Source organism: Cibotium barometz, chromosome 44, assembly GCF_041138505.1.
Source record: "Cibotium barometz isolate CiBa-2024 chromosome 44, ASM4113850v1, whole genome shotgun sequence".
Lineage (NCBI taxonomy): Eukaryota > Viridiplantae > Streptophyta > Polypodiopsida > Cyatheales > Cibotiaceae > Cibotium > Cibotium barometz.
Genome location: NC_141089.1, coordinates 5,517,145 through 5,535,443, shown reverse-complemented (window position 1 = coordinate 5,535,443; position 18,299 = coordinate 5,517,145). Strand labels below are relative to the sequence as shown.

The 18,299-nt window shown below is 44.1% G+C and overlaps 1 protein-coding gene across 1 annotated transcript in view; it reads left to right on the top strand.

Moving 5' to 3' along the window:
* The first annotated feature begins 304 nt into the window (after positions 1-304).
* LOC147612890 (uncharacterized) overlaps positions 305-18,299 on the top strand; it is a 31,526-nt gene continuing 13,531 nt past the window's right edge. The window contains exons 1-5 of the mRNA XM_086782162.1: positions 305-944; positions 7,955-8,009; positions 8,147-8,221; positions 8,372-8,463; positions 8,662-8,743. Of these exons, the coding sequence (XP_086638288.1) occupies positions 559-944; positions 7,955-8,009; positions 8,147-8,221; positions 8,372-8,463; positions 8,662-8,743 (690 nt within the window). The 5' untranslated portion in view covers positions 305-558. The remainder of the gene's footprint in view (positions 945-7,954; positions 8,010-8,146; positions 8,222-8,371; positions 8,464-8,661; positions 8,744-18,299) is intronic.

Genomic DNA, 18,299 nt, shown 5'->3' with positions numbered 1-18,299 from the left:
AGAGGTATGAAGACTCTCTAGAAGAAATAATTGCACATAAATTTTTGCGTTGTAAATATGTACATGCCCTCAATTATTTTGCATTAATTAACTATTGTTTTTTTTCATGGATACAACAAATTGGAAGACAAGGTTTTTTTAAATAAAAATTGAGACGTGAGAGCCACATAGGAGACTAGTAGCTATAGGGGGGGACACAGGCCAATAAAAACGATTCATAGTCGTGACTCCTCTATCCTCCCTTCAGGAGAGAGTAACGTCGTGGGTCCACAATAAAACACAGTAGTTGTAAGAGCTCTTCTCACGAGCAAGGTGCCGAATTGGACACTGCCAGATTCTAAGCATCATTCTGCCTGGCCTGCCGGCTCACCTCTGCCTGAGTCACCCCCCCTTCTCTCTTGTCAGGCCTTCCGAGTCCCAGCCTCCAGGACCTAAGTCCTCTCTTCTGAGAGAGCCGCTTGAGTGCGACTGCCAGTCCAATTTGTCGACAACACACGCACATTTGCAGAATCTAACTACTTCTTGCCTCTCAGTCCCTGTAGCTCCTACCTTGCCATCATGAGGACTCGATGGCTGCTTGGGAGTAGCGATGGCCTCCTCGGAGAACCTCTACAGCGGCAAAGAAGCTTCACCCGATTTCATCTGCCTCCACTTTGTCATGGTGCGAGAGAGAAGCCAGGGTTAGTCTATGTGTGTGGCTCCTCAACAACATGTGCATTTGGTGAACCAGAAGCTTCGGGTTGCAGTTTCAGAGCTGTTCAGATCAGCTGTTTTCACAGGATCACGGAGGCCTGTTCAGGGCACCTGGTCTCTAGAAGGTTGGCTGCCTTATCAAGCATCAATGTCGTGGCCACAGTGTCCTTTCATGGAGAATGGGAGAGCGACGACGAGTACGACAAGGAGCTCACCCAGTGCAGAGGCCTTGTACTTGATGTGTCGTACAGGTACAGCTTGACCAATCTTGCCCTGATCATGTGATGTGTGGGTCATACTAAAGTCACTAATTTCAGTTATCCATGTGGACAGTGATGAGGCTTGTTTTAGCACCATACATTATGGACTTTGCTGCAAAGATTGTAGGACAATAGTAAAAAAGGATTACAACTGTCATGATTTGTTAATCCTAGCAAGAGCTCTGTTTTTAAATGCATGTTGGGGATGTGCTGCTGCATCTCATAGGCCAACCTGGGGCATTATTTTTGAGGTGGACTAGAGTGTTAATGCTGCTCAAGGCCTAGTATCTTGTGGAAATGAAATAAGCTTACTTTTTAAAAAAAAATGTTGAGTTGAATTTTAGAAGCAATATCTTTGTCTTCATCGTGAGTGTTAAAGAGATGTTCCAACAAATGATGCGAGCAATCGCAAACTAGAGTACCAAGTTGGAAGAGCAGAAGGCGCAGATACTGGCTCTGGAAGAGCGCATCCGTTCTCCAGCTCTGTGTTTTCCGTCTCCTCCTCCCTCTCCTTCCGTTTCTTCCCAGATTCCAGATCCTCTACACAGGGACCCTCTCGAAGGGTCACGACCGCAGCCGAGTTCGATGCTTGAGTTGCAGATGCGTGCATTGGAGATTCGACAACGTGAAGACGAAGCCATGCGATGCGTGGAACATGAGCGATACCTTGCGGCTTTGGACAGAGGACTGACACAAGCGGCTTCCTCAAATCATTTTCTTGAGAAAATGAATTTCAGTAAGTATAATGGTAAACTCGATCCCACAACTCTTTATTCATGGTTGCATCAATTTGAAGCTTACTTTGCCGCAGTTAGAAAGAATGATACTGACAGGGTGATCTTAGCCAGTTGGTACTTGGAAGGTGAGGCCATTCCTTGGTGGACCCAGTGAGCTCATGTCCACACCAGATTAGGTATGGCAGCTTATGTTTGGGATGAGTTTGTCTGCGACCTTAAGCAGTGGTTTCTACCGCCCCATTACCTTGAGCGACTCGAAGACAAGTTTAGGGGAGTGCGTTCTGATGTGCAACCAGTCCTTGAGTTTGCCAACAAAATTTCAAACTTATGTTTGCAATTAGGCTTATTTGATACAGACAAGAAAGGGCAATTCCTGTATGGTCTTGACACGCAAATCCAGTGGGAGGTGCGTATGTTTAGGCCAGCCACCTTCGAAGACGCACTCTCTCTTGTGCAGAGTGCTGAAATGAAGCAGAATGGTGGAAAGCCCATGACTTTCCTGCCAGCTACTCCCAAGGCTACCACCTTGGGGGAAAAAGGCCAGAACCAGACAGGGTCTTCCCCAGGACAGAGCACGAGAGCCTCTGGCTCCAAGAACTCGACCAATGCGCCCAAGCTTACTCCAGACCAGAAAGCGGAGGCATGCAAGACCGGTGGCAAGTTGAGTGTTGAGGAGATTGCTCAGTACAAGAAGAAGGGTAGGTGTTTCTTTTGTCATACAAAAGGACACACTTCTCGGGAGTGTCCTAAGAAGACTACCGCTCCAAAGACTGCCACCTCAACCTCCATGGCATCAATGGTGAGCCGCGCTCCCACACAGACCCCAGTGGCTGCCTCTAGTTCTTCAAATCCCAATGCTTTAGTTGGAGCAATCATTAGCCATATCCAGATTGCCCAGACGGTGGCTAATGCTTCTGAGAAGTATTTGGCTCTCCATGAAAAGTTCGATAAGATTTTTCTTCGAGACAATCTCCCTCCCCAGCTCCCCCGGCCCGACCGGAGGACCACAAGATCGATCTCCTCCTAGGCTCGGAACCCCCGAGTAAATTTCCATATCGCTTTTCAAAGGCAATGGAATCGGAGTTGGACCGACAACTCCAAGAATTATTGCAATCTGGCTTCATCCGCTTTTGGAGGTTTTTTATGGCCCGAAAACCATTAAAAAAGGTTTTATATCAGTTTTCTTACCAGAAAGCTTCTCTAGGATTTTCATCATGGACAAGGCTATAGGAATTGTGGAGATTATTCATGGGATGAGCCAGTGGATTTAGAGATTGGACATGGAACATGAAGCTTGGACATGGAAGCTTGAACTTGAGCATAGACATGAAGAACTTGGACATAGAGCTTGGGCATGAAGCTTGGACATGAACATGGAACACAGAGCTTCGACATGGAGCTTGGATTTTGGACTTGGACTTGGACTTGGACTTGGATTTGGATTTGGATTTGGATTCACTGGACTTGGGATCCATTGGATTTGGATATTGGATTTGGTACTAGCCCGGTGAGAGATACTTGTGGGTCATCCTCGTGGTGTGCTCAGCATCAGAGATCTTGTGCGTCAACATCGACATTGACTTGGATATCCTACATCGGCATATTTGTTTGTTTTGTATTCATTGATTGTATTGATCCTGGCCAGTGTACTCGTGGATTGTTCCTGAATAAATTCCTAAAAGGAGGCGGGGCCTATTTTCCACTCAATGTGGTGTACTGTGCAAGATCTCCATTTCCTTTTCTCTCTCTATATTTTTCTCTCTTAGACACGTGGTTGAGTCTGTCACTGCACGCCTGCTTGGCTTACACGAGGAGTTCTTTCAAGAGTACCCCCCAGTTGTTGGCGGACTACTTGGAAGCCATGAATCTGCCGCCAAGCTAAGTAGGGGGGAATGTCACATGCACTTTGCACTGTAGTGCATGGTGACAAGATGGCTCATCATCATCAGTGCAACATTGTACAATATTAGCACGCTTTAGGATGATATTTGTCGTATGCCGTGACCCCATTGTAATCCTCAGTCCAGGATATGTTAGGCATGAGCTACATAGGTCATTCCTCAACCATAGTAAGTTAGTCAATCAATCGAAGTCCCTTAACCCACTTGGAGAGAATCATTCATGCATGTAGAGTGCCTAGAAACCTTAGGGTTTGCATTAGAAAGCATTTTGCATATTGCATATCATTCATCCCATATGCACGTAGATCACATAGACCAATCATCATCAGTGCAACATTGTACAGTATTAGCACCCTTTAGGATGATATTTGTCGTATGCCGTGACGCCATTGTAATCCTCAGTCTAGGATATGTCAGGCACGAGCTACGCAAGTCATTCCTCAACCATAGTAAGTTAGTCAATCAGCCGAAGTCCCTTAACCCACTTGCAGAGAATCATTCATGCATGTAGGGTCCCTAGAAACCTTAGGGTTTGCATTAGAAAGCATTCTGCATATTGCATATCATTCATCCCATATGCACGTAGATCACATAGACCATTGCAGAAGCCTTGAAATATCATCTAGTATTTTTAGGGTATTTATTAGCATTTATCTGCCATTTTTTTCATATTTTCTAGCATTATTTCAGCATTTAATACCATTATTTATCATGAACAAGTCGTGTAGCAAAACAAGCTACAGTCGGCCAGCTTCACAACCAACCGACCAGCACTTGGGAGCATATAAAAAGGTTTGCTTTTGCGCCGTTCCGTCCGTCATCTCATAATTCAGCCATCAAGCATCAAGCGTTCGAGCCTTCAGCCTAAGGAGCATCAACGATTGACCATTCAGCATATAGAGCACTTCAACCATCAGTGTTTTTAGCCAGCATTTCACCCTACAACATCTAGGAGCATCAACGCATGAGCACTCAGCCTCCATCAACAAAATGCAACAGTTCACAGCATTCAGCCCATCAGAAGACCTTGCGTTTTCTGCATAGATCGAGTTTTCAGCATTCATATCTTCATCCTTTTACTCCCGCACTCCGGTGAAGGTAACCCGCATACATTCATTCATTTTCAGCATTCATACATAGCCTAGAACAGTCCCAAACAGTCCATATCTTAGCCTCAGATTTGTAGCCTTCCCTCATTCCATTGGGAAGAGTGCATAGGCTCCAGATCGGTCATTATTGGTGCTTCTACAGCCATGTACAGTTCAACCCGACTCTTGGTCCTCCTAGATCTTGCGTTTGTCTTATCGTCAATCCAAAGTCATTCTCTTCAAAGTAATAAAAGAAAATACTATCCCGGTAACGGGATAGGGATCCGTCACTGGGTAATTCGTGACCCCATACGGTGTACAATTTCTATCTCTCTCTATCTCTCTCTAAATCTCTTAAAGTTTGAAGTCATAAAAGTGGATTGCTGAACTTGCGAAACTCAAGATATAGAAGGCGGTGTGAGACTTGTGTGACAGGATCCTTAATTATGAATACTTCCGCTGCATGTTACACCCTCCGTGGTTAGTGGGGGCAGCTTCAGGATGGCTGGGCAGCACGGTCCCTTTCTTCTAGATAGTGGTGGCGAGCCCACTTGGCACCTCCCCCCATTGTATGAGATAGCCTTCTCCTCCTTGAGCGGCCATACGAAGGAGAGCACCCCCCCTCTTTATAAATCTTGAGTCTCATTTCCTATTGGAGGGCGAGTTTGTACTTAGCCATTTTGGCTGTTTTTCTCAGCAACTTATTGAAGGATTTTTTTCCCGGAAAAAAAAAACCCATGTGCAACCAAGTATGCATGAATCTTTTCATACCAAGCCCTAGGAGCTTGCTTATGGCTATATAAGGCTTTCTTTAGCTTGCATACTTTGCTTTTCTACCCCTTTTGTGCAAAACCATGAGGCTGATACAAATATACCTCCTCGTGCAAGTCACTATTCAAGAAAGCAATTTTGATGTACTCAGTCTCGGCTGAAGAACCTGCAAAGGTATCCTACTTCTTGCTAGACCAAGAGAAAGGGCCAGATCCATGCTCATATGAGCATGATCAACTAAGTGCCTAGATGCGTGGTGAGAACTAGCATGCGCCTGGCAAAGGAGCCTCAACATGACTATCCCGTAAGGTTTGCAACAGCCAACGAGGTACGGCTTTAGCTTCGTGCATGGCTGTCCTTTCCTCTACGTATGCAGCAGCAACATCTGCCTGACCAATGGACTCAACATCAGGCATGTTTGGCTGCTGATTTTCAGCTTGTATGGGCTGATTTCTAGCCATAGGCTGAGTATCCAAATGCCCAACACCAAGTAAATATGTACCATGCAAAGGAAGAAGAGTATCAAAGAGATCTTGTGAGCCTACATGTGGCTGTTTTTTGCACTGAAGCAAGGGCTGAGAAGAATTCTCCACAAAAAACCACATCTTTGCTAACCATAATCCGCTGTGAGGTAGGATGGTAGAGACTGTATCCTTTGCTCTTTGAATTGTAGCCCACAAAAATGCATTTCACTGCCTTATCATCAAGCTTCGTGTGATGCTGCTCAAGCACAAGATCATAAGCCATGCATCCAAATACACGCATATGCGCCACTGATGGCACCCTATCATGCCAAGCTTCATAAGGAGTGATGTTCTGCAAAGCCTTTGTCGGACTTCTATTAAGAACATAGGCTGCACACATGACAGCTTCCATCCAAAACTTGTGAGGCAAGGTTTGGCCTTTGACCATACATCGTGCCATCTCCATGAGAGACCTATTTTTTTTATCTTAGATACACCATTTTGCTAAGGTGTATATGGCACGGTACAATAATGTTGAATGCCTCTTTTTGATAAATATGCATTAAACTCTTTAGACATGTACTCCCCCCCTTCTATGTGTACATAATGTCTGAATCTTACATCCAGATACATTTTCAGCCATGAGTTGAAAGTGCTTAAAGCACATAAATACCTATGACTTTCGCTTCATAGCGTAAGCCAGCTGATTCTGGAAAGATCATCAACGAACGTAATGAAGTAGAGATAACCTCCAATGGATGGTGTCCTCATCGGACCACATACATCACTATGTATGAGCTGTAATTTACGGACAGCCCTCATTGAACCAGCCTTGGGAAATGGTGGCCGATGCATTTTGCCTAAAATGCAACTCTCACATATATGTTTAACAGGTGCATCAAGTGTCCGCAATGCGGAGACCATATTATGCCTTTGCAGGCATAGCCGTCTAACAAAGTTCAGGTGACCAAACTGAGCATGTCAAAGCTTTGTATCTGTCACACTGGATGTGCTAAACATATGCAACTCTCTCATATGCATCAAGTCTGTAGAGACCATGACATAAAGTACGGAATGCAATAATAATATCCCTATCACTGCAATCATGTATAGTGCATTTTTCATCCATAAAACGGATCACTAGGCTGGACCTAGCAATGGCCGAAACTAACAGGAGATTCTTCTTGATACCTAGTACATACAATACATGAGAGAGTGATCGTCCCACCATTTGAAGCAGTGAGCACAATCTTTCCAACTCCTTTGATAGCATAATTGGAGTTGTTTACACATGTAATTGTGTCCCCCCTTGGGAGCATCGTCCAAGGAAGAGAATAGATGACGTTGTGATGTGTTGTGCTTGCTAGCACCACTATTAAAGTACCATACATCAGCATCTGTAGCTACCATGCATACATATGCAAAGAGGAATCATAGCTGCATTGTACCGAGAATGCCCATTCATCTTGAGCATAATTAGCTGAATCCTTTTTGTCAGCACTTGGTACTGATGCATCAGCCACCACAGACATGTCAAGAGTCTGATGCATCAGCCACCAGAGACATGTCAGAGTCTTTCTTCTCCTTCTGTTTTGCAAGCCTCTTCTTGCATTCATGTATGTAGTGCCCTTGTTTACATCCTTGCCAGAAGAGGCAAATGTCCTACCGTTGGCCTTGTAGTCAACATTTTCCAGATGTAGTCTGATCATGGTTTAGATCTGAGTTTCAGCATTTGTATGCAATCATCTTTTGGCAATATAGAGTAGATTAGGTCAAAGCTTGCCTTTTCTTGTGTATTTGCAACAAGATGTGATTACCATTAATTAACATCTAATGTGTTTAATTAGCATTAATCAAGCACGCTTCTGCACACATGTTACTTTCCAGTTCAAATTCAAGGAGAAAAAGAACACTTTATTGTGGTTCAAAAGTGCAGCATTTTGGGGTTATTGAAAGTTGCAGGTTGTCATCGTTTACTCTGGTGCTAACCTTATGAGTATTAACTCCCGGTTTTTGTTTTGTGATTAACATGAAGAACAGGCCAATTAATGTTGTATGCTGGAGGCGTGCTCTTTGTCTGGAAATTCTTGAAAAGGTTAGTTGTATGCTAGCGGTATGCTTTTTGCCTGGAAATCAATGTTGTACCTTGGAGGTGTGCTCTTTGCTGAGGTTAGCCTGGCTTGTAATAGCTTAGCTTATTGCCTACATATTTACTCTTGACTGTCAATGCAGGCAGATGTGCTCGAGTATTACGATCAGGTCATCAACTCCCCTAGTAGACCCTTTGCCATACCAGCTGTGTTACGTGTGAGTCTTTAATCCTGCACTTCAAAATACTTTCCTACAATGACTGCAATTTTTTGGTGCACTTTTGAAGGTCAACTAGACTCTAATGTGCTTGTTTTTTGGGTGTTAAAAGGTTGTGAGGAGATCACTATCTTTTTTTGTGCATCTCAGATCACAGACTATGTTCACACCCCCAAACAAGCTAAGGTGAAGTTGTCGTTGAACCGGAGAAACATTTTTTTACGAGATAAATTCAGATGCCAGTAAGTTGGTAGATCTTGTCCTAGCTTAGAGCTTTCTAATGACTTTTTTTGTTGTCTAATAACACTTTTATTCAGTCATTACTACTATGCTCATAACATTTTTAAAAATGGTTTTAATTTGAATTTAGCCTCTCTGCTTTATATTTGTTTGAATATTGCAACTTCAGTGCACTTGTTACAAGATTCCTCGTACTGCAGATACTGTAGCACAAGTGAGAACTTGACAGTGGATCATGTAATCCCTCTTTCTCAGGGAGGAGGATGGACTTGGCAGAATCTTGTAAGTAGTATTATTTTTCTGGTGATAATAGCTGATGCACATACCAGTCCTAGAGTCACATTTGAATAGACTTGATGAATGATATCTTCTTTCATTGCACCGTGGCTTAGTAAAGAAAATCATACACATGCTTTGAAACTCGTACCATTACCAGTTGGTTTACACCAGCAGACAAGTGAGTGATCCTCTCTTGAGCCGTATTGTAAGTAAGAGTTGATTGACGAACATACTTTTCAAGAAATGGAGTACGTGAGCGTGAAGGCCTTGCAACTTTGCAAGTTGCCTTGATCATCAGAGCTCATATGTGAGCTAGCTACACTCTTTAACATGTCGATTCATATGCCTTGCAGTTGGTATCTCATACCATTACTGGTGCAATTCTGTTAGATGGGTGGGGCTAGGTAGGCCTACAGTGATAATTATCTCTAGATTGTGCACATAGCCCCTTTAAACAACAATGTTCTTCAAGGTTTTCTTTAGATAAAGAAAAATGTCCACACTCAGGTGGACTAAAAACCTCTAAGAGTACATGTTTCTTGCCCTCCTGCTCCTCACGCTGCCATGTGGTAGTGTATTATCCCACATAGTGGGTTGGGGTCAACTTGACCCCTCTATATAGGGCTAAATGCCCATTGGTCTCCCCTGATCCCGCACCTTTAGTGTGGTTTCACGGGATCTTCAGGTGGGGGGTGTGGTTGTTGGCCTTTCACTCTGCATGTGGTGCTCTATTGTTCCGCGTTCTTTGCAAAAAAGAGGGGATGGGACTCTCTCCTTGCCTGACTATTCTTGGGAGGCTACATCGTGTGGGCGGAAGAAGGGAGGGGGGGGGGTGTTGTTCGGGCCTTGTAGGCCTTTAGTGCCAAACCGCTTCCGAAACAAAGAGGCATCAACTTGCTCACCAGGATCATCAACTGTAACTTTGGTATGCTAAGTCCTGGAACTTGCTGAAGACCATACAATGCCTTCCGAAGCCTGTAAACCACCCCCTCTGGACCCTGAACCTCAAAGCTTGGAGGCTGCTCAACATCCTCCTCCACCTGCAAGTCACCATCTGCCACTTGCTTGGCTTTCCTACAAGTCCCCTGGGAAAGAGCTTCCTCAACTGCAAGAGGCTCTTTGTCCCTACTGATATGAGACATCAGAGCATAGTTTACCTGTAAAGGCTCCTCTGACTGACAAACGCAAGAACTGGAATGTTCCTGCCTATTGCTGTCAACATCTGGCAAGCCATCCACCATCTGGTCTCAGAAAGCCTGCTACAGCGTATCCACATTCAAGTGGTCATGACGAAACTGCCACACATCACCAAACTGAGAACCTGTAAGAGAGAGTGCTGAGAGTTTGTAAATCCCATCCTCCACGCCGCCTTCCCATACAACCTGGCCTGTCGTCTCGAAGAGCAACAAAACGCTCCTCAAACTCCACCCGTACACTAGTCTTGCAAACCTCATGCACTGACAACAGATGAAAACCAAGAGATGGGACAAAAAGAAGAACCTGGGAGGAATGTTTCCCCCCTTTGCCATCGGGAACGATCTCTAACCTACCCTCATTGTGAATAGGGATAGTGGACTCGTCACCAATCAGGATGTGACTTGCGTGCCTCCAAAGATCCTGTAATAACTCCCGAGAAGGAGTCATGTGCCTGGAAGCACCACTATCAAGAATCCACTCCCGAGTGTCCCTAGTGGTGAGTCCAACCGTCTCCCTGCTCGAAGAAGATGAAACGTTGGTGTCCATAATCTCCAAGTGCACGAAAGCCGAAGTCTTCACGGTGAGCGCTGAGGAATCTGCACCCTGCTCGGTGCTCCGCTTAGGACATTTCCTCCAATAGTGGCCTTTCTCGCCACAATTGTTTTACAGGTCCTCTTTGCCTTCAAGGCGTCACGATCCACGTCGGGCTCCTGCTCGGAAGACTTCTCCTGTGAAGACTTCCCTTTGCCTTTATTGGTTCATGTGGTCCCGTGGAAACCTATGGTAGAGTACCAAGATATGTTGCGCCAGGCTTGCCCAGTTTGGGTTGAAGTGAAACAATTCCCACCAATGTTTTGGCGTGTTTTACCAGATCTCATGCGAGGTATCGGTGATGTCTTGGTGGTGCCTTGAATGACATCTAGAAACCGAAATCGTCTATGCATGTTATGGGATACTGGGAGACCTAGGCCGACACATTTGCGTGTCAATATGGCTGGGCTGCAACCTTTAATGTATGAATTGAGGTGGGATACATTTGCTGGCCACTGTTTCAAATGTGGTAAGATGGGCCACTTTGTCTCCGAATGTCCTAAGAAAGAACAAGTTGCTACTACCAAGGATATCGTTGATGGACAGTTGCCCGTGGAAGATGAGCATGATGCTCCTTTACATGATGCCCAACACATGGATGTACATGTGGATGTTCAGAATGAGGTTGAGCAGCCATGGGTGGAAGTACGTGGTAAAAAGACACGATTTTGTTGCCCCGCGGGGGGATTTCTCAGATGCTGTTTGGCGGGGGCCTTTGCGTACTCATCAAGGGCCCTTACACACATATGCTCGTCGCCCTTTGGGTTCAGGTGTCCAGCCAACAGACCAGGATTGAGAGGCCGGGAGGCCAACTTTCTCAGGGTACAGGGGCTCTTGGGGTGGATAGAGTAGAACGCTATCCTATTAGAAGTCGCCTAACAAAAGAAGCACAACAACAATTGCCTCTTATGTTTGGTTCGAAGGGTGAGGTCATCTCGCCATGGGATGGTCATTACCCTTTGGCACGTGCTCGGGAACTCCAAGGGCAGTCTGAGATCACAAATACCATGTCTAAAAATGCAATGCTTCAAAAGGTTCGTGATTTGGCAGATTGTCCTGGGCCTAGTACACGGCCTTGTTGATTCCTTTTCTGGGAAGGCGTATGAAAATTGTACAATGGAATGTAAAGGGTATTTCTTCGCGCCAAAAGCAGTTCAGGCTTTGGCGTACAACTTTTTATCATGGTTGGGATGTTTTGTGTGCAGTTGAACATAAGCAGCATAAGTCGGCTGGCAAAGCCTATGTATATAAGGGGTTTCATGTTTTCTACAGCGGACATCCTGCTTCGTAGTCAGGTGTTATGTTTGCTGTTCGTTTGCAGTTTCAGCCTTCTCTTGTGATTCAAGATGATCATGGAAGATTTCTAGTGATACAGATTGTTTGGGATGATACGCCTTTGTGGTTGTTAGGGGTGTATGCTCCAAATAATGCTCGTGCACGCCGTTTGCCGTGGAATGACTTGTGTGCTCTTTCAATCTCTCATCCTGGCTTTGTGATGGGAGACTTTAATATGTGTGTCTCCGGGGAGCAAGCCACGTCGCCTCATTCTGTAATGGATGGCCCGGAGAGAATGGCGTGGGAAGCTTTTGCAGCAAGGTCGCTAAAACAAGACATGTGGTCTTGGTTGCATCCAGATGAAAGGGGTTACACTTATGCCTCACAACAGTTTCGGGGCACTTATGCTAGATTGGATAGGATGTATATTTTACATCAAGATGTCTTTTTGCCAGAGGTTCTTACTATGATAGTTGATCAGCAACAGGTTTTGTCGGATCATTGGCCGCTTGTGTTTGAAATGGTCTATCATCCTGTGGATGCATATAAAGGCTTGTTGGGACGCTTGTCTTTGCGCTTAAATCACACTTTTTTGGAGCATGAAGTTTTTGATGTTTATATGTGTTAGTTGATACGGCATTTCTCCACAAGAGTGTCCATGGCTGATGATCATGCTTGGCCAGTGTTCCTTACCAACACTCGGAAATTGGCGCGGCATTATGGTCTTGCTAATGCCTCTATACAAAAACAGCATGTGGCTCTTCTTGAGTCGCTTTTAAAGGGCTTGCAGGCGTTCATGTTTACTGACTCTATGGATGCTGAAGTTGTGGATGCCATAGAATGGCTGAAAAAGGAGCTATCTAGGGTGTAGGAAGCACAATATGTTCGCTTTAAACTACTTGCACGTCTTGATGCTTTGCGGGATGCTAACTGTCAATCTCATCACTTCTATGATAAGTTGCATCAAAAACATATACGTGAGAATATTGTTAGGCTCAAGGCAACCTTGTTACTCAACCTTCTGAGGTTATTCAGCATTGCATCAGGTTTTATGAAGATTTGCTTGCCCCTCGAGAGGATGTCTCGCCGGCTGTCCTGGCTGCAAGGGAGTCATTGTTTGTTGAAGTACGATATCAAGTTGACCCTGATGTGGTGGTTCAGCTTGATGCTCCTGTTACTCAAGGGGAAGTGGAAGCTGTTCTCTCCAAACTTCCCATGGGAAAGAGCCCTGGTTGGGATGGTTTGACAAATGAGTTCTTCCGAAAATATGCTGATCAACTTGCAAAGCCTTTGACGCTTATTTGTCAAAGGGTTTGGGATGAGGGATATATGCCTACCGATTGGAAGTTGGGCATACTTCGTTTGTTGCCCAAAGTCCCTTCGCCTACTTCTTTGGCTCAATGGCGCCCAATCTCACTTATGGGTATTATGTATAAAATCTTTACAAAGATTTTTGCCAATCGCTTGCAGAAGGTGCTTCCTACTCTTATTCATCCATATCAATATGGATTTGTGCATGGCAGGAATATTTTGCATAATATTCTTAATGTTCAAATTGGAGTGGATTATGCCAAGGCAAAGAAGCAAGAGATTGTGATGGTGCAGTTGGATCTTGAAAAAGCTTTTTATCATGTCAGCTGGTCTTTCCTTTCTCAGTTAATGACAGCCATGGGCTTTGGTCCCAAAATGGCTAATTTGGTGCATTTACTTGGCTCTGGCTCTATCACGCGGATTATGCTCAATGGAGGACTTTCGGATGGTATTTCTCTCACCCGTTCTCTCCGGCAGGGCTGTCCTCTTAGCCCTCTTTTCTTTGCCATTGCCACTTATCCTATGTTATCTCGCCTAGATGCTATGGCATCGCATGGTGAAGTGGTTGGTTTGCATCTCCCTCATGGCAAGCAATTGGTTGCTCAAGCCCTTGCGGATGACACTTCTATGTTTCTCAGGGCCAAAAAAGCCAATATAGATCGAGCAATGGAAGCTTGGAATAATTTTGCATTGGCTTCTGGGCTGAAAATAAATTCAACAAAATCAGCCCTCATTGTATGCACGGAATTTGATCTTGAGGCATTAGGGTGGCAAGGCCGTGTGGTGCATACAGGAGACATTGTTCGTCATCTTGGGTATCCAGTGGGTGTGGATGTGGACCCCCAAGCGCTTCTTGCTTGGATTTCTGCTCGGATCTCGGATAAATTTGTGTATTGGAAAGCTCAAGGGTGGCCTATGCACGTGAGGGTTAAGGTAGCTCAGGTTATTATGCTTAGCATGATTTCCTATTTTTTGCCTTTGCTACCTTGGATGCACAAATCTCTTCTCCGTTTGGTTGCTCCCATTCGGTTTATGCTGTGGAAGAGGCAAGGAAATATTATGGGTCAAACATGGATAGCTTGGAATCACATTACGACGCCCAAAAGAATGGGTGGGGCTGCTTTACTGGATGTCCGCTTGCATATGGTGGCGCGTAGGTGGGCGCTTTTTCAGGATATGTGTTTGCAAGAGCAGCCTTGGGTATTCATGGCTCGTGACTTGATTGAGTTGAAGGGATTGTCACATGGACGGACACGTGTGCAGGCTTCATGGTGGGACATTGTGAATGCGGCTCATCCTGTTCGTATTCGCTCATCTCACATCTTATCACATATTCTCCTTTCTTGGCATGAAGTTCTACTATTGGCTCGGTGGGATCTTGGTCATGAAAGACTACTTTTGAACTCTTTGCAGTTCGAAACATTTGTGGAGTCGCGTGTCATTGTTTGGCCATACAGAGATGCTTCACGCATACGACTCAACCGCATGGTCAGGTTAGGCCTGGTTAGAATCCGAGATGCTGTGATACCTGGTCGTGACAGGCCATATTCGTTTCGTCGTGTTCGGCGGCACTTTAGGGTTCCTCGGACATTTCAGCCACTATGGGTTGACATCATGCATGCAGTTGAGCCTTTTACTCCATTGCCTCGGCCATTTGCAGATCAGCCTTGGCTTGATTGGGCACTATGTAAATCTGGTGACTTGATATCACTTTCAGCTAACAAGGTCTATCATAAGCTCGTATCAGAGAAAGATTGGGTTTCAGCCAAGGCCAATAAGGTGTGGGGATTGCACAAGTCTAAATCATGGTGGCAGAAAACTCTTATGCATGGTTGGCAATCTAAACTCCCTTACCAAGGTAAGGTTTTCATTTGGAGGATGTTGGTGGGAGGGTTACCTACATGGAATCAGCTCAGCCGTCGTAAAATTACATTGGCCTCTTGCTTCTTCTGCACGACATGCACTGAAACAGTTATGCATCTGTTCATGAGTTGTCCAGTGGCTCGTCAGATTTGGTCTTTTGTCTCTCGCGTCTGGGAGGCAGTAGAGAGGTCTACTGTTTCGGCTCATCAGTGGATATTTGGGATTTGTCCTCAAGTCATTACTTCGGACAGTCACCTTGTGATATTCCATTTCCTTAGATGGACAGGACTTTGGCATATTTGGACTACACGGAATGGGTTCATCTTTGATTCCTTGTCTGGAATACATGGGCACATTCTACGTATCCGCGGTTTGCTGCTTTGGCAGTTTTCTTCTCTTCTCTCAGCTCAGCTACTGGATGCAGATGTTATATCGTTATGGTCTACGGCGGCTCGGCTGGCTCATCTTTGATGCTTTTATTTGGGATGCTTATTTGGCTAGGAGGCTTTCTTATTTGTAAGATCCCTGTTCCCACCGAGCAACGGATTCGGGGTACTGGCAGCGGAAGTAGCGCTTCTCGCGCGGGACAGGGGTCCCACACTCGGGGCCTCGCCCACGGATATCCGGATAAGAGACTAATCCGTCGGTTGTTCCAAAACCGAACCCGGAAAAACTTCCTTTATCGGAAAGCACGGGCGATTCCACCAGGATAACTTTTTACTCTAACGTAGTCAAGATCATTTCTGATCGAGATGATCCGATTACATCTATAAGATACTTAGTCAGTTCAAGGAAGAAACTTGCACTTGGATCATTGGGATCAACGCTTTTTTCCCCATTCAAGAGGCACAGCCGTTGATTCCTATCCATAGAACATTTACTGTCCGGGATTTATTTTATTTTTTTTTTCTATCGTAAAAACAAAAGTTTGAGTCTCGGTTTACGAATCCATCAGTCCAGCCTAACCCCATCCAATCCCATGGGTTAGCCAACCGCCCAACCACTGTAGTGATGGGATTCAATTAAAAATTTGGTTAGGTTTTGTCCCGGGTACCAAGGAAAAGAGTTCCAAGGCCCCCTAGCCGGATGTTCATGCAAAATAAAACTAGTCACACCACTCACACACCCAATATGAAATTGCCCTTTTTCAACCAGATTCAACCAGTTTAAAACAATCCTTTAATAAAACCATAGTATCATTGATCACCATCTTCCAATTTATCCAATTGATTCTTAATTTCCCATCATTCCTTCATCAGAGTATCTATGGCATCATTGGCAACTAGAACGCTCAGGAGCCGTTTCGATAGTTCCTAGCCCATAATACTTGGCAATATAATCACTTAACAAGATGGACTCTCGTTGAAGATCAGCAAGATCAACCAACAGATCCATATAAGGAGCCATGGACTCATCCATTGAAGACCAGCAAGGTCAATCAACCAAATCCATGCTCGATTTCAGAAAACAACTCCAACTCTGTTCCAATATCTTCCTCGACGCACGCGTGGGTATCCTAGGCGACCCAGAGCCCGAGCACCGTATGGTCAGCACCCTCTAGGATCCTTCGCAGGTAACCTAGCGCTTCACGCATAGGCCGCTTCCTTGGCCCCTCATCCACCGTACCGGAAGCTCACCATTTTAATCGCACCGAGGCTGGTCAAGACCTCGGCCGACCTTGCTACGCGAGACGTCCTTCATTGACTCCCCGTCAGCAGTTGCAACTTTCTCATCACGACCTTAATCACAAGACGGTCAAAATGCTCCCCCCAGCATTCTTGACATAAAACAATCATTTACAAACAGCATTTACAAACAGCATTTACAAACAGTTTACAATACAATTTCTATTTTAACTTTCATTTTTCCACATTATCCCTCCTCAATCTACATTACTTATTCCATATTCCATTTATATGTATACTTATCCCATCACATCATTTCCATCTCATCACTTCAGATTCCCTCACATCACAATCGTATATTCACATCCATACATCCACAACTATATACGTACATTCACATCTACATGCATACATCTACATCCCTATGCATACATCCACATCCATATTCACATTCACCTCCATACATCTACATCTACATGCATACATCCACTCCACATTCACATCCACATCTATACATCTACATCTACATGCATACATCCACCTCTACATCCACATCTACGTCTATACACCTACATCTACATGCATACATCCACATCTCCATTCACATCTACATCTATACATCTACATCTACATGTATACATCCACATCTCCATTCCCATCTACATCTATACATCTACATCTACATGTATACATCCACATCTCTATTCACATCTACATCTATACATCTACATCTACATATATACATCCACATCTCCATTCTCATCTACATCTATACATCTACATCTTCATGCATCCACCCACCTCCACATCCACATCTACATCTATACATCTACATCTACATGTATACATCCACATCTCTATTCACATCTACATCTATACATCTACATCTACATGTATACATCCACATCTCCATGCATAATAAAATTCTTTTAATTAATCTAGGATGATAGTTCCTAGAATATGGTAGGAAGTCCTCTTTTTATGCTTTGAATGAATTTATTTTATGCGTAATTTCTATAAAAATTTTGCCATAGCTTCGCTACTATGACTGATAAATCTCAAAAATTTTTTTTTTTCTAAGGGATAAAGCTCATTATTAAAGACATAATTAGAATGGTCTCTAATTGGATCATCAATCCATAATGGTCTCTAATTGGATCATTAAGAAAACAATTAGAATGGTCTCTAATTGGGTCATCAATTCATAATGGATTGAATCATCAATGTGCATAAACTAAAAGCATAGCAAAAAGCCATTAATTTGGCCTCAAGCATAGCTTAATCTTGGATTAAGGAAAGGCTTTATGAAAAGCTTCATTTGGATTGAGAATGGGTCATGAGTATGACCATTTCTTGAGTGAGAGAGAGAAATTACATAAAAACCATTAGAATTTAAACATAAATGGAAATTAACTTCTATAGCATTTATTAAATTATGTAACTCTTCACTACTATTCACCAATTAACTTCAATAGCATTTAAAAAACCATACCAATTAAACTTCTCAAGCTTGAGAGGGGTTGAGAAGAGAGAATCATTGAGAAATTATAGAAAAGATCAAAATTCAATATACTTACCTTATGATTTGCTTGATTCTTTATTCACGGTAGAGGCCCCCAACCAATCAATTGGTTTAGTATGTTGATGGAGCCACCAATGGGGATTGAAGAAAGAGAGAAGTATCAAAAACTAGTGAA